Source organism: Oncorhynchus clarkii, chromosome 13, assembly GCF_045791955.1.
Source record: "Oncorhynchus clarkii lewisi isolate Uvic-CL-2024 chromosome 13, UVic_Ocla_1.0, whole genome shotgun sequence".
NCBI lineage: Eukaryota > Metazoa > Chordata > Actinopteri > Salmoniformes > Salmonidae > Oncorhynchus > Oncorhynchus clarkii.
In genome coordinates, this window is record NC_092159.1 from 20361489 (window position 1) to 20376897 (window position 15409).

At 41.6% G+C, this 15409-nt stretch overlaps 1 protein-coding gene across 1 annotated transcript in view; it reads left to right on the forward strand.

Moving 5' to 3' along the window:
- The window catches only part of LOC139424552 (ubiquitin carboxyl-terminal hydrolase 43-like), a 106585-nt gene that overhangs the window by 41577 nt on the left and 49599 nt on the right, over positions 1–15409 (forward strand). Inside the window, exon 3 of the mRNA XM_071176509.1 lies at positions 8298–8404. Within this exon, the coding sequence (XP_071032610.1) occupies positions 8298–8404 (107 nt within the window). The remainder of the gene's footprint in view (positions 1–8297; positions 8405–15409) is intronic.

Below are 15409 nucleotides of genomic sequence, written 5' to 3' on the forward strand. Positions count from 1 at the left end.
GTAATAACGCGTAAGACTATTTCTAATTGGTGTACCCTCGTCCTTAGCTCTTGCTAAACGTTGTTCTAATGTAGTTTGTCAGAAGAAAGCACGTCCATTATGAGTCTGACTCAAACCTATTGAGACTATTTAACACGTCCTCATGAACACTTACTGTAGATGCCTCACACACTTTCAGACGACTATAGTTTCTTACTAACACTTAGATGCCTCACACACTTTCAGACGACTATAGTTTCTTACTAACACTTAGATGCCTCACACACTTTCAGACCACTAATAGTTTCTTACTAACACTTAGATGCCTCACACACTTTCAGACCACTATAGTTTCTTACTAACACTTAGATGCCTCACACACTTTCAGACGACTATAGTGCCTCACACACTTTCTATAGTTTCTAACACTTAGATACCTCACACACTTTCAGACAACTATAGTTTCTTACTAACACTTAGATGCCTCACACACTTTCAGACGACTATAGTTTCTTACTAACACTTAGATGCCTCACACACTTTCAGACCACTATAGTTTCTTACTAACACTTAGATGCCTCACACACTTTCAGACCACTATAGTTTCTTACTAACACTTAGATGCCTCACACACTTTCAGACCACTATAGTTTCTTACTAACACTTAGATGCCTCACACACTTTCAGACCACTATAGTTTCTTACTAACACTTAGATGCCTCACACACTTTCAGACCACTATCGTTTCTTACTAACACTTAGATGCCTCACACACTTTCAGACCACTATAGTTTCTTACTAACACTTACTGTAGATGCATCACACACTCTACTGCTGCTATTCCTAAAGTAGGTGAGTGCTCTTCTGAAGAGAGTGTTTCTAGTGGCTCGATGAGATTGTCCTGCCTTTGGGGAGGCTAGGAAAGTGTACCACACACATCTTCTTCACAGGAAGCATATTGAACTTTCTTACCTTTCTTTAAGAACATGGTGACACATTTAGGATGCGAAGAGGGGAGGAGAGGTATAAATAACAGTGAGGCCTTTTGCTGTTGACACAGAAGTGTGTCAAATAATTGATGACATCACAGATGTTGATGAAACAAAGCTGACAGATATTCTCCAGGGTTATGTTGTCAATCTTGGTTGTACAGTACTAATGTTTTATTGATACACATTTGGATGCAATATCACAACATAAGATATTGATATTGTATGTGTGTATGTGACCTTGCTGTAAATGTGTCCTAAATTAGTTTGAGGTAATTAGAGATTTTTAGACAGGCACAAACTTCAGGGCGGAACTTTCACCCCGAAAACAAAAATTGATGTTGACTTCAAAATCGCCTCCGACCCTTAGCTCTGGTCCCCAGGTGACAATTTTCAATCTCACTACCTCACGCAGGGCATCTAAATTGTCCATTACCATCCAGGTCGGCAACAGCTACTAAAGTGATGTTTAGGGGCAGAGCCACTGAAATAGCTCCTTCATCTTATTCACACATTGCTCAATTTCTTTACCGTCAACTGTACTGTTCTCACTGAAAGCAGTCAGTATAGGCTTACGTATACTATGTAATGTTTCATGGGGTTACGCACTACCTTGGCCCCATGTCCAGTCAGTATAGGCTTACATATACTATGTAATGTTTCATGGGGTTACGCACTACCTTGGCCCCATGTCCAGTCAGTATAGGCTTACATATACTATGTAATGTTTCATGGGGTTACGCACTACCTTGGCCCCATGTCCAGTCAGTATAGGCTTACATATACAGTGCCTTGCGAAAGTATTCGGCCCCCTTGAACTTTGCGACCTTTTGCCACATTTCAGGCTTCAAACATAAAGATATAAAACTGTATTTTTTTGTGAAGAATCAACAACAAGTGGGACACAATCATGAAGTGGAACGACATTTATTGGATATTTCAAACTTTTTTAACAAATCAAAAACTGAAAAATTGGGTGTGCAAAATTATTCAGCCCCTTTACTTTCAGTGCAGCAAACTCTCTCCAGAAGTTCAGTGAGGATCTCTGAATGATCCAATGTTAACCTAAATGACTAATGATGATAAATACAATCCACCTGTGTGTAATCAAGTCTCCGTATAAATGCACCTGCACTGTGATAGTCTCAGAGGTCCGTTGAAAGTGCAGAGAGCATCATGAAGAACAAGGAACACACCAGGCAGGTCCGAGATACTGTTGTGAAGAAGTTTAAAGCATGATTTGGATACAAAAAGATTTCCCAAGCTTTAAACATCCCAAGGAGCACTGTGCAAGCGATAATATTGAAATGGAAGGAGTATCAGACCACTGCAAATCTACCAAGACCTGGCCGTCCCTCTAAACTTTCAGCTCATACAAGGAGAAGACTGATCAGAGATGCAGCCAAGAGGCCCATGATCACTCTGGATGAACTGCAGAGATCTACAGCTGAGGTGGGAGACTCTGTCCATAGGACAACAATCAGTGGTATATTGCACAAATCTGGCCTTTATGGAAGAGTGGCAAGAAGAAAGCCATTTCTTAAAGATATCCATAAAAAGTGTTGTTTAAAGTTTGCCACAAGCCACCTGGGAGACACACCAAACATGTGGAAGAAGGTGCTCTGGTCAGATGAAACCAAAATTGAACTTTTTGGCAACAATGCAAAACGTTATGTTTGGCGTAAAAGCAACACAGCTGAACACACCATCCCCACTGTCAAACATGGTGGTGGCAGCATCATGGTTTGGGCCTGCTTTTCTTCAGCAGGGACAGGTAAGATGGTTAAAATTGATGGGAAGATGGATGGAGCCAAATACAGGACCATTCTGGAAGAAAACCTGATGGAGTCTGCAAAAGACCTGAGACTGGGACGGAGATTTGTCTTCCAACAAAACAATGATCCAAAACATAAAGCAAAATCTACAATGGAATGGTTCAAAAATAAACATATCCAGGTGTTAGAATGGCCAAGTCAAAGTCCAGACCTGAATCCAATCGAGAATCTGTGGAAAGAACTGAAAACTGCTGTTCACAAATGCTCTCCATCCAACCTCACTGAGCTCGAGCTGTTTTGCAAGGAGGAATGGGAAAAAATGTCAGTCTCTCGATGTGCAAAACTGATAGAGACATACCCCAGGCGACTTACAGCTGTAATCGCAGCAAAAGGTGGCGCTACAAAGTATTAACTTAAGGGGGCTGAATAATTTTGCACGCCCAATTTTTCAGTTTTTGATTTGTTAAAAAAGTTTGAAATATCCAATAAATGTCGTTCCACTTCATGATTGTGTCCCACTTGTTGTTGATTCTTCACAAAAAAATACAGTTTTATAACTTTATGTTTGAAGCCTGAAATGTGGCAAAAGGTCGCAAAGTTCAAGGGGGCCGAATACTTTCGCAAGGCACTGTACTATGTAGTTTATCATGGGGTTACGTACTACTTTGGCCCCATGTCCAGTCAGTATAGACTTACATATACTATGTAATGTATCATGTGGCTTACGCACTACTTTGGTCCCACGGCCCAAAAGCTCTCAAAGGGTTCTCTACAAGGTTTCAACTGAATGAGTTAGATTGCAATTAAATCAGTTGTAACCCCATAAAAGCTTGGATATGTCACTGTCACCCCTTTGTTTGCTGAGGCTATCTAACTTTTGCATAGCAACTAATTGAAGGCCTCTCTCGTAGGCTATTCACAGAAAGAGTAATAGTATGGAAGTATGTAGCTTCATACAACACTCCAAACTAGAGGTCGTCCGATTATGATTTTTCAACGCAGATACCGATACCGATTATTGGAGGGCCCAAAAAAAAACGATACGGATTAATCGGACGATTTTTATTGATTTATTTGTAATAATGACAATTACAATAACACTGAATGAACACTTATTTTAACTTAATATAATACATCAATAAAATCAGTTTAGTCTCAAATAAATAATGAAACATGTTCAATTTGGTTTTATTAATTTAAAAACAAAGTGTTGGAGAAGAAAGTAAAAGTACAATATGTGCCATGTAAAAAAGCTAATGTTGACGTTCCTTGCTCAGAACATGAGAACATATGAAAGCTGGTGGTTCCTTTTAATATGAGTCTACAATATTCCCAGTTAAGAAGTTTTAGGTTTTAGTTATTATAGGAATTATAGGACTATTTCTCTCTATACCATTTGTTTTTCATATACCTTTGACTATTGGATGTTCTTATAGGCACTATAGTATTGCCAGCCTAATCTTGGGAGTTGATAGGCTTGAAGTCATAAACAGCGCTGTGCTTCAAGCATTGCAAAGAGCTGCTGGCAAATGCAGGAAAGTGCTGTTTGAATGAATGCTTACGAGCCTGCTGCTGCCTACCACTGCTCAGTCAGACTGCTCTATCAAATCATAGGCTTAATTATAATATTATAGCACACAGAAATATGAGCCTTAGGTCATTAGTATGGTCAAATCCAGAAACTATAATTTCGAAAACAAAACGTTTATTCTTTCAGTGAAATACGGAACCGTTCCGTATTTTATCTAACGGGTGGCATCCAGAAGTCTAAATATTGCTGTTACATTGCACAACCTTCAATGTTATGTCATAATTATGTACAATTCTGGCAAATTAATTACGATCTTTGTTAGGAAGAAATGGTCTTCACACAGTTCGCAACGAGCCAGGTGGCCCAAACTGCTGCATATACCCTGACTCTGCTTGAACAGAACGCAAGAGAAGTGACACAATTTCCCTAGTTAATAGAAATTCATGTTAGCAGGCAATATTAACTAAATATGCAGGTTTAAAAAGACATACTTGTGTATTGATTTTAATAAAGGTATTGATGTTCATGGTTAGGTACACATTGGTGCAAGGACAGTGCTTTTGTCGCGAATGCGCTTGTTAAATCACCCGTTTGGCGAAGTAGGCTGTAATTCAATGATAAATTAACAGGCACCGCATCGATTATATGCAATAATATAGGCAAGCTATATTAACTAGTAATATCATCAACCATGTGTTGTGATTATGTTAAGATTGATTGTTTTTTATAAGATATGTTTAATGCTAGCTAACACCTTACCTTGGCTCCTTGCTGCACTCACATAACAGGTAGTCAGCCTGCCACGCAGTCTCCTCGTGGAGTGCGATGTAATGAGCAGAATTACTTTCTTACCTCTATTATCCACAAAATCCATAATTTGAAAGCAACTGTCCCAGTGCCATTTTCCCTACACTTTCTAACACATGGGCCAGCCCCATAGCAATTTGAGTTCCAGTCAATGAGCTTCAGCCCTTCTCCATTTGAGTGACAGGTATCAAGCAGCATACACAGCAGATTATCAGGAACCACTTTTGGCTCATGAGCGCTACTATCAAAACTACAGGCTAAAAAGTAGAGGCAGATCTCTTCAAATCAGCCTGTTGAAAGAATCCCCCCCCCCCCCCCCCCCTAATAATATGTTTTTTCCCCTATTGTGTCAGTCTATTGTGTACTGTCATGCCACTCAGTCACATAAGTGTCTGGAGAATGAACTAATGCCTGGTAGCTCCACTTATCCATCATATATATGGTGGCAATGTGTGTGCGCTTGCACGCGTGTGGAAAACATTGCTTCAAAGACCCATTCGTTCCCCGGGAGCGAAAATAATCGATCTTATGATTTCTGGGAATGATTTTGTAAGAAAGCCAGAAGATGATGACTGGCTGTGGTAAAAAGGAAATATATCCCGCAGGTTGATGACACGTTATGCCAAATGCCATTTTTTCCTCTGTGAAAGCCGTCAATTCATACACCAGCGGTTTGTGACTGATTTCAGTATGGATTTCAGGTCCGTCCGTGCCACAGCCTGGTTCCCTCTCAAAAAGTGACTCAAGGGTTCAGTTCAGGCCCGCTCTATACTTTATGCTTGTATGATCAATTGGTTTATTTACCTGTCTATCTGGGTAATAACACAGTCTTTAGCTGTGATATATCTACTGTTGGAGAGAGATTTGGAATTGTCAGGGTTCTAGACGTTCTTTCAGTGGCTCATGCAAACCTCTATTTACTGTATCACATCTTACAATAACTCAAACCTCCTTCATTTTTCTTTAGTTTTCTTCTCTAACTGTTAGCCTCTCACTGTCTGTGGTTCAGTACAGGGACCTTGGTTTGGTCCACACTGTGAAACCAAGTGAATAGATAAAAATATATACAGTTGAAGTCAGAAGTTTACATACACTTAGGTTGGAGTCATTAAAACTCATGTTTCAACCACTCCACACATTTCTTGTTAACAAACTATAGTTTTGGTAAGTCGGTTAGGACATCTACATTATGCATGACACAAGTAATTTTTCCAACAATTGTTTACAGACAGATTATTTCACTTATATCACAATTCCAGTGGATCAGAAGTTTACATACACTAAGTTGACTGTGCCTTTAAACAGCTTGGAAAATTCCAGAAAATTATGTTATAGCTTTAGAAGCATCTGATAGGCTAATTGACATCATTTGAGTCAATTAGAGGTGTACCTGTGGATGTATTTCAAGGCCTACCTTCAAACTCAGTGCTTCTTTGCTTGACATCATGGAAAATCAAAAGAAATCAGCCAAAACCGCGTAAAAAAGCCAGACAATGGTTTGAAACTGCACATAGGGACAAAGACTGTACTTTTTGGAGTAAAAGTAATCTGGTCCATAATGAAGAACACCATCCCAACCGTGAAGCACGGGGGTGGCAGCATCATGTTGTGGGGGTGCTTTGCTGCAGGAGGGACTGGTGAACTTCACAAAATAGATGGCATCATGAGGAAGGGAAATTATGTGGATATATTGAAGCAACATCTCAAGACATCATCGCAAATGGGTCTTCCAAATGGACAATGACCCCAAGGATACTTCCAAAGTTGTGGCAAAATGGCTTAAGGACAACAAAGTCAAGGTATTGGAGTGGCCATCACAAAGCCCTGACCTCAATCCCATAGAAAATTTGTGGGCAGAACGTTTGACCCAAGTTAAACAATTTAAAGGCAATGTGTCATGACTTTAACCGAAGGTTGTTCCTCTCCCTGTTCGGGCGGTGCTTGGCGGTCGGCGTCGCCGGTCTACTAGCCATCACGATCCCTTTTTCCTTTTCTGTTTGTTTTGTCTTTGGTTCTCTCACACCTGGTTTCATTTCTATTCATTTCTGTGTGTATAATTGTAACCTGTTGCCTGCCTAAGTTTGTGCGGGATTAGTCATTGATTGTGAGGTGCTCGGTTAAGTATTACCGTTATTTGTTTTCACGGGTTCTGAAGTATATGAGTGTCGGAACTTTGTTTGTTCCTCCGTACGTTTGTACTGGTTCTCTGTGGTCGAGGCCGTTGTACCTTTTGATTGTGCCATTCCTGTGTTGGTGGACTTTCCTATTAAAATACTCTTCTCAGACATCCCTGCTCTCCTGCGCCTGACTCCTACACCTCTCACCTAGACGCATGCTATCACACAATGCTACCAAATACTAATTGAGTGTATGTAAACTTCTGACCCACTGGGAATGTGATGAAAGAAATAAAAGCTGAAATAAATCAATTTCTCTACTATTATTCTGACATTTCACATTCTTAAAATAAAGTGGTGATCCTAACTGACCTAAAACAGGGAATTTATACTCGGATTAAATTAAAAAACTGAGTTTAAATGTATTTGGCTAAGGTGAATGTAAACTTCCAACTTCAACTGTATATGGAATCAGGAATATCAACACTTTGTATTTCTTAAGTAAACAAAAATGAACTACATGATGGTTGGTGTCTGATTTTCCCGCTGTACTGAAACTGAACCGAACCGTAACCCCAAAACCGCAATACGTACCACCGAACCGTGGATTTGGTGAACCTTTACAGCCCTAGTGGGCAGCCGGACCGACTTGTTTTGATTCAACCCAGATTTAGTATATTCACTTTAATGTGTTTACCTACCTACTGCTCTCCCTTTTACCCAACTCTCATCGACCTCCCTCCAAGTCAAGGTCAGCAATGCTGAGAGGAAAGTGAATTACATGGGAACGCAAACACACACACGTAATGACAGTCACGAGGTAAGATCTGGCTGATTGCGTTCTCTCTCATCGCCAGCGAAGCTGAACACTATAAAAACGTACAAGAGTGTGTTAACGTGCATTAGCACCTCATTTAGCACCTGTCCTATTGTAGTGCCCCTGTTTACATCTGCTCTGAAACACCTTGTTACCCTGCTGGTGTCCAGCTCTAGCCTCAGTGTTGACGTTTTCACACACACACACACACACACACACACACACACACCTATACATACAGGTCATTCACACATTCACGCTTTCTCTCTCACTCTGTTCCAGGGCCCGCTGGGTGGAGGAGAGGAGAGCCCTGTCTCCGGCCCAGCAGCAGCACAACAGCCTGGGACGCGGCACAGCTTCGTCCAGGACCACTTTCAGGCACAGTACAGGTACGAGTCATAGACAATATCATACAGGTGCTTTAGTAGTCACAGACGATAAGAGGTGAGAGTCACATTCAATTAGTACAGGTCAAGTAATAACGCATACTTATGTTATGCAGCAATTCAATAGCGATTTCTCACGCCATGAGGCTTCATGGAGTACCCAAACACCTAAACTTCTCATCCCAAGGCTTTTGTAATGTCTGTGTGCATAGTTAGTTTTCTCTCCCCAGAATCTATAGCATGCCGTTATATATAGTATAGGTATTCAGAACAGGTGAGCATGCACTTTCCCTCCTGTGGTTAAGAACCGCTGGCCTGCTAAAGTAGGTCACGTTGAGCTAGCTGTGAACACTTTCTGGGATTAGTCTGTATCTTGTTTGGCTCTTTTCCTCCTGGTCTGCGGTACACACACACACACACACACACACACACACACACACACACAAAGTAGTAGCAGCAGGATCCCTGCGTAGCCAGTCTAATAAAAATGCAGTGACCCTCTGCTAGCCTTGTCATGATGTTCTCCAGTTCCTTTCCTCCCCATCCACCTCTTCTTAGATCAATCTGTTGAAACGTTCCACTTGTTGATTTGTGATACCAACGACTGATCTGTATACCACATGGATTGACTGAGCAGGCTAACGGATGATTAGACTTTGACACATTGTATATTGTATAGAGAATGAGATTAGACCTGAAATTTACAGAATCTGCTGGGAGTCGATTGCAGCCAACAGGCAGCTCTTCACTCTATAACAAAGGACTCCAGTTGTATCGGGCTTAGTATTGGATTTAACACCATGCTGGCAGATTAGTGTGAGTCTATCAATATAGGGTTAACCCCAGACAGTTAGACTGTATTGATGCCGACGCGGGGGTTAACCACCCAGTCAATCACGAGATTATGATTCCCACTCCCTCATCACAGGATTATGGATTATACACTTATCTAATCCCACTGTATCCCTGTGGAGACTGATCTCTCCAGGCTGCTAATTGGAAATTGCTCTCCGAATCCATTCTCCCTTATGGAAAAATGTGTGTCTAAAATGGAATATCGGAATGTTGAGGCAGAATATCGGAATTCCGAGATGGAATATTGGAATTCCGGTTGTTCCCTTGAATGTGATGATGATCCCTCCTGCTATTCAAAGTAAAGTGTCTTCTTTAACATCCAACCCCCTTGGCTGTTGGCTATGATGTGTTTACGTCCTATTATCAGATTAGCCGTTAATTCATTAGCAGATAAGAGTAGCGACACTAGGGGAAATCTGAGACCTTCAAGACACTCAAAATGCATCCCTAAACAGCTTAGTAAAGAATGCTAATGCAATAGCTCCTCTCATCAACAATTTTGTCTCTTGTCTCAAATGGCACCATATTCCCTTCATAGTGCACTACTTAGACAAACAGTTTTGGCTGACAGCTGTGAAGTGTCTGGACTCACCATCCTTCCCCCTCAGGTGGATGGATATACAGATGTAGGATCTTAGGAAATTTAAACTTCTAGTGCATTTTAGTTTTCAAAAGGCTTCTAAAGTTTGTAGTTTAAATTTTGACATTTCAGAATTGATTTGCCATAACGAACAATGTATCCATCCCTACAAAAATGTTCATTCATTATAATCCACATAATTATTTTAATGTTTCCCATTGCTGCGGTGTTATTTTCCTGCTGTAGCAAACTAGCTCGAATTAAGATCCTACATTTGTACGCCCAAGGTGTAGTAGTACACTCTTAGAAGAAAAGGGTTCCAAAGGGGGTTTTCGGCTGTCCCCATAGGAGGACCCTTTTTGGTTCCAGGTAGAACTTATTTGGGTTCCATGTAGAACCCACTCTGGAAATGGTTCTACATGGAACTCAACAAGGTTCTACCTGGAACTAAAAAAGGGTTATTCAAAGGGTTCTCCAATGGGGACAGCTAAAGAAAAGAGTGTAGACTGTAGTGTGTTGTGTTTAGTCAGGGATTACAAAACAACACTTAAAGCACCAGTAATTAGTACTTTGATGGTCTGCTCCCTAAGGATACGTCTCAGTGTTGAGTACATGTTGTTGTCACATTATGCAGTCTACTGTAAAGTGATTACAGAACTACTCCAAACTCTGTTGTTTCTCCCGCAACGCACCTTGTCATTTTCTGCCTGGCTCCACCTCAGTAGCTTGAAATGTTAGAGTGGAGCAGGGTTACACTGTAATTGCAATTCCAGAGTTTTGGACACAGACCCAGGTAGCAGGATAACGGCTGTCTGGTTTGGCTGGAGGGTGGGGGGGGAGGTACAGATGGAGGGGGCAGATGGCTGAAGGGCTTGTTTACAGATGACCTTGCAGGTTGAGCCTGGGAGAGGTAGAGCCTGCCTGGCTGTTCCCCACCCCTGCCTGGCCTGGCATTCCATGGGACCATCTTTAAAGTTGATTTTGTATGTGACGTTAATGCACTGTGCCTGCCTATAGCTGTGCTTCTGTTCATGCAAGTGCATTTGAGTATGAATACAGATCAACACAAGTAATGTATCCTATCCACTGCACTCAAACTGTTGTGTTACATTGGGCTCCGTTCCAACATTCTAACTCAACGTTGCAGTATTGACTGTGTTCTAACTTCCAGACTTCTAAAGACACAAGACAGGTAGTGTAGTAGTGTGACTGAGATAAAAAAAAAAAAAATGCATACTACCGTGCTCCGAGTATCCAAATTGGAGCACGGGGGGGTCGGAGTATGAGTCCAAATCAAAGTAGCCGAAGCGGAGCACGGAGGGAACTTCTCAAATGTGAAATGCTGCTTATTCACATGTAAAATGTTGCCTGACTATAATATTTTATGTTGATATGTTAATAAATACATGCTGTGTAAATTTTAATATGTTCACCTGCCTACGTACCATAGAACACAAGCCCATAATAGGTCAATAGGGCTAACTGGCTAGCTACAACTGTTCGCTAGCTAGCCAGATAGCCACAAAGAAATAGAAAAGGACCATGTGAAAATGCTGGTACAAAAGAAACAGGTACAAAAGTATCTATATCCACAGTAAAACAAGTCTTATATTGAGATAACTTGAAAGCCGTTCAGCAAGGAAGAAGCCACTGCTCCAAAACCGCCATAAAAAAAGCCAGACTACGGTTTGCAACTGCACATGGGGAGAAGATCGTACTTTTTGGAGAAATGTACTCTGGTCTGATGAAACAAAAATAGAACTGTTTGGCCATAATGACCATTGTTATGTTTGGAGGGAAAAGGGGGGGGCTTGCAAGCCGAAGAACACCATCCCAACCGTGAAGCACGGGGGTGGCAGCATCATGTTGTGGGGGTGCTTTGAGGCAGGAGGGCCTGGTGCACTTCACAAAATAGATGGCATCATGAGGTAGGAAAATTAGGTGAATATGTTGAAGCAACATCTCAAGACATCAGTCAGGAAGTTAAAGCTTGGTCGCAAATGGGTCATCCAAATTGACAATGAGCCCAAGCATTTTTCCAAAGTTGTGGAAAATGGCTTACGGACAACAAAGTCAAGGTATTGGAGTGGACATCACAAAGCCCTGACCTCAATCCTATAGAAAATTTGTGGGCAGAACTGAAAAAGTGTGTGCGAGCAAGGAGGCCTACAAACCTGACTCAGTTACACCAGCTATGTCAGGAGGAATGGCCCAAAATGTACCCAAATTATTGTGGGAAGCTTGTGGAAGGCGACCTGAAATGTTTAACCCAAGTTAAACAATTTAAAGGCAATGCTACCAAATACTAATTGAGTGTATGTAAACTTCTGACCCACTGGGAATGTGATGAAAGAAATAAAAGCTGAAATAAATCAATTTCTCTACTATTATTCTGACATTTCACATTCTTAAAATAAAGTGCTGATCCTAACTGACCTAAAACAGGGAATTTATACTCGGAAGGTGTATGTAAACTTCTGACCCACTGGGAATGTGATGAAAGAAATAAAAGCTGAAATAAATCCATTTCTCTACTATTATTCTGACATTTCACATTCTTAAAATAAAGTGGTGATCCTAACTGACCTAAGACAGTGAATTTATACTCGGATTAAATTAAAAAACTGAGTTTAAATGTATTTGGCTAAGGTGTATGTAAACTTCCAACTTCAACTGTATATGGAATCAGGAATATCAAGACTTTGTATTTCTTAAGTAAACAAAAATGAACTACATTATGGTTGGTGTCTCATTTTCCCGCTGTACTGAAACTGAACCGAACCGTAACCCCAAAACCGCAATACGTACCACCGAACCGTGGATTTGGTGAACCTTTACAGCCCTAGTGGGCAGCCGGACCGACTTGTTTTGATTCAACACAGATTTAGTATATTCACTTTAATGTGTTTACCTACCTACTGCTCTCCCTTTTACCCAACTCTCATCGACCTCCCTCCAAGCCAAGGTCAGCAATGCTGAGAGGAAAGTGAATTACATGGGAACGCAAACACACACACACACGTAATGACAGTCACGAGGTAAAATCTGGCTGTTTGCGTTCTCTCTCATCGCCAGCGAAGCTGAACACTATAAAACGTGCAGGAGTACCAAATACTAATTGGGTGTGTGTAAACTTCTGACCCACTGGGAATGTCATGAAAGAAATAAATGCTTAAATAAATCAATTTCTCTAGTATTGTTCTGACATTTCACATTCTTAAAATAAAGTGGTGATCCTAACTGACCTAAGACAGGGAATTTATACTCGGATTAAATGTCAGGAATTGTGAAAAACTGAGTTTAAATGTATTTGGCTAAGGTGTATGTAAACTTCAACTCTACCTTGTTTAACATTAGTTTTAGGTCATTTTTGCCTGTTTAACTAGCTGGCAAGTTAGATTATTACGATTCAAACATCTAGCTGATAATTATGAAATAAAACTTTTGCTTTGTGTATATCTTGTTTTGTCTATCGTTGCCATTGTCCTGCAGTGTGAGATAAAACAGTAGGGGAAGTGCTTCTCAAATCTAACGTTTTATGCATTCTCCACACTCTCGTCCTCACAAGAACGTAATCAAGAGAACGTCATTGGAGCATGAGAGTGTGGAGCATGGTAGTACACATATCGAGAAACACCCATTGGCACTGATGAGTTTGGGTTCTGTGACTCGTCCTCCACACTTTCTCCTTATGTTATTGTCCTTCTATAATTGCGGTTGCCATGGCGCTCATTTCTAATAGCAAGACTAAACAAAATAATATACACTCTTAGTTTGTTTCGCTCTCTCTCAATTAAATTTCAATCTAAGGGATTTATCTCTCTGAATCTGTCAGTCTCATTGTCTTTATTTCATTCTCTTTCTGAATCAATCATCCTTTCTCAGTCTCTCTCTCTCCCTCTCTGCCAGTCTTTTTATATCTGTGATACTCCTCAGGGGCATTCTGATCTGAATAAATGTTTGCGATTAGAGTGGAGGCTGTCTGGTGGTTTAGGCTGCAGAGACGAGAGAGACAAGCGACAGTCACTTTCCAGCCTCAAATGAGTCTTGGTCTACACCCTCAGTCTGTCATGTTGAGTTTGGAACGTTGGTTTTCTTAGTGTCAACGGTAGCATCCCAAATGGCACCCTATTGCTTTTAAAGTAGGCTACACAACTTCAATGGGCCCTGGTTAAACGTTGTGCACTATAAAGGGAACAGCATGCCATTTGGGAGGCACCCAAAGGACTGAGGAAATAGATATTGTCTTTCTATTCGTACTCTCCCCTGTGTCTTCAGTTCAACACAGCTGCCCAAGATGGCGGTGCAGATTTCTGTAGCCAAACCTTTTAAAGCAGATTATCCAGAGTTCACAGTCACTCCTCATTCAACCTCTCCTTTGATTTTATTACCATGATGACCCACTTACACCCCTTCTTCATCGGGGAGGCCTCCTGGGCTGCCATCTTCCCCCTTCCACCATGACCTTACCTGGGGCGTCTCTGAGCTGATCCCATCCCAGGCTGGATGCTTTGAAGTGGGGGTTAGAGAGTTGTTGAAGTGGAGGGTTGCTTTGATCTCTCCACTGGTGTTTTTTTGTGAACGTACAGAGCGTAGAGACTCTGCCAAGCCCTGCTTCCTCTTTCTGACCCGACACCTTCTAACTATCATCAACTAACACTTTCTCTCTCTCTCTCTCACACGCATGCACGCACACACACACACACACACACACACACACACACACACACACTGTTCGCACATACACAGGTCTGCCAATTACCCCACTAATACAGTAGTTCAGTTTACTCTGTTTACTTACCCTTCAGGGCCCCTCGCTGCCAAGCAAACACCAATACAATTGTATTGACCCAGTACTGTCAGAGTTGATGCACTTTATTACTCTCTGTGAAACTATTTACACTCTTTCATGATGCGATTGACTCTAGTGGTTGAGGACGGTGGAGTAATTGTGAGGACTGCCAATATGTTTTCCCTCCTCCTTGTTGAAGCCAAAGTAACAACTGAGGTAATAAAAAGAGAAATTGCGTACTTAAGCTGAGAGAGGAGCTGAGAGTTCTCAGATGTGCGTGCCCCACTCACAATGTACCTTTGATTTTTATGGAGTTGGATCTGTACTGTAGGAGCCTACAGAGTAAGTGGTTGCAGTTGGAGCTTGCCAGAGATGATAGCCCAGTGCCGTTGTTTGTTTAGAAAATGAGTTCACCAACTGGTGTCCGGGTCCCCAATGCTCCGGTGACGTGGAGGAGGAGGCTGTCAACGGCCTGGATCGAGACCAGAGAGACAGAGGGACGTTTAGAGCCTCGTCTAGCCTCATATCTCCACACTGCAGATGGGGACCACAGCGCGTCGCCCCTCTCAGTATGCAAGCAGGATATGCACACACAGGCACGGATGCAGATACCCTTCTCTGAGTGGATAGAGGCAGTAACCGTACGCATATTCATGAGCTCTCTGACATGAACACACTGGAACTGTAAAGACCACTCTCTGAGATAGTACTCATCATCAACAGAGGAAATACTAGAGCAGGATGATGAGGATGGTCAACCTTAAACTTCATCAACACTGTG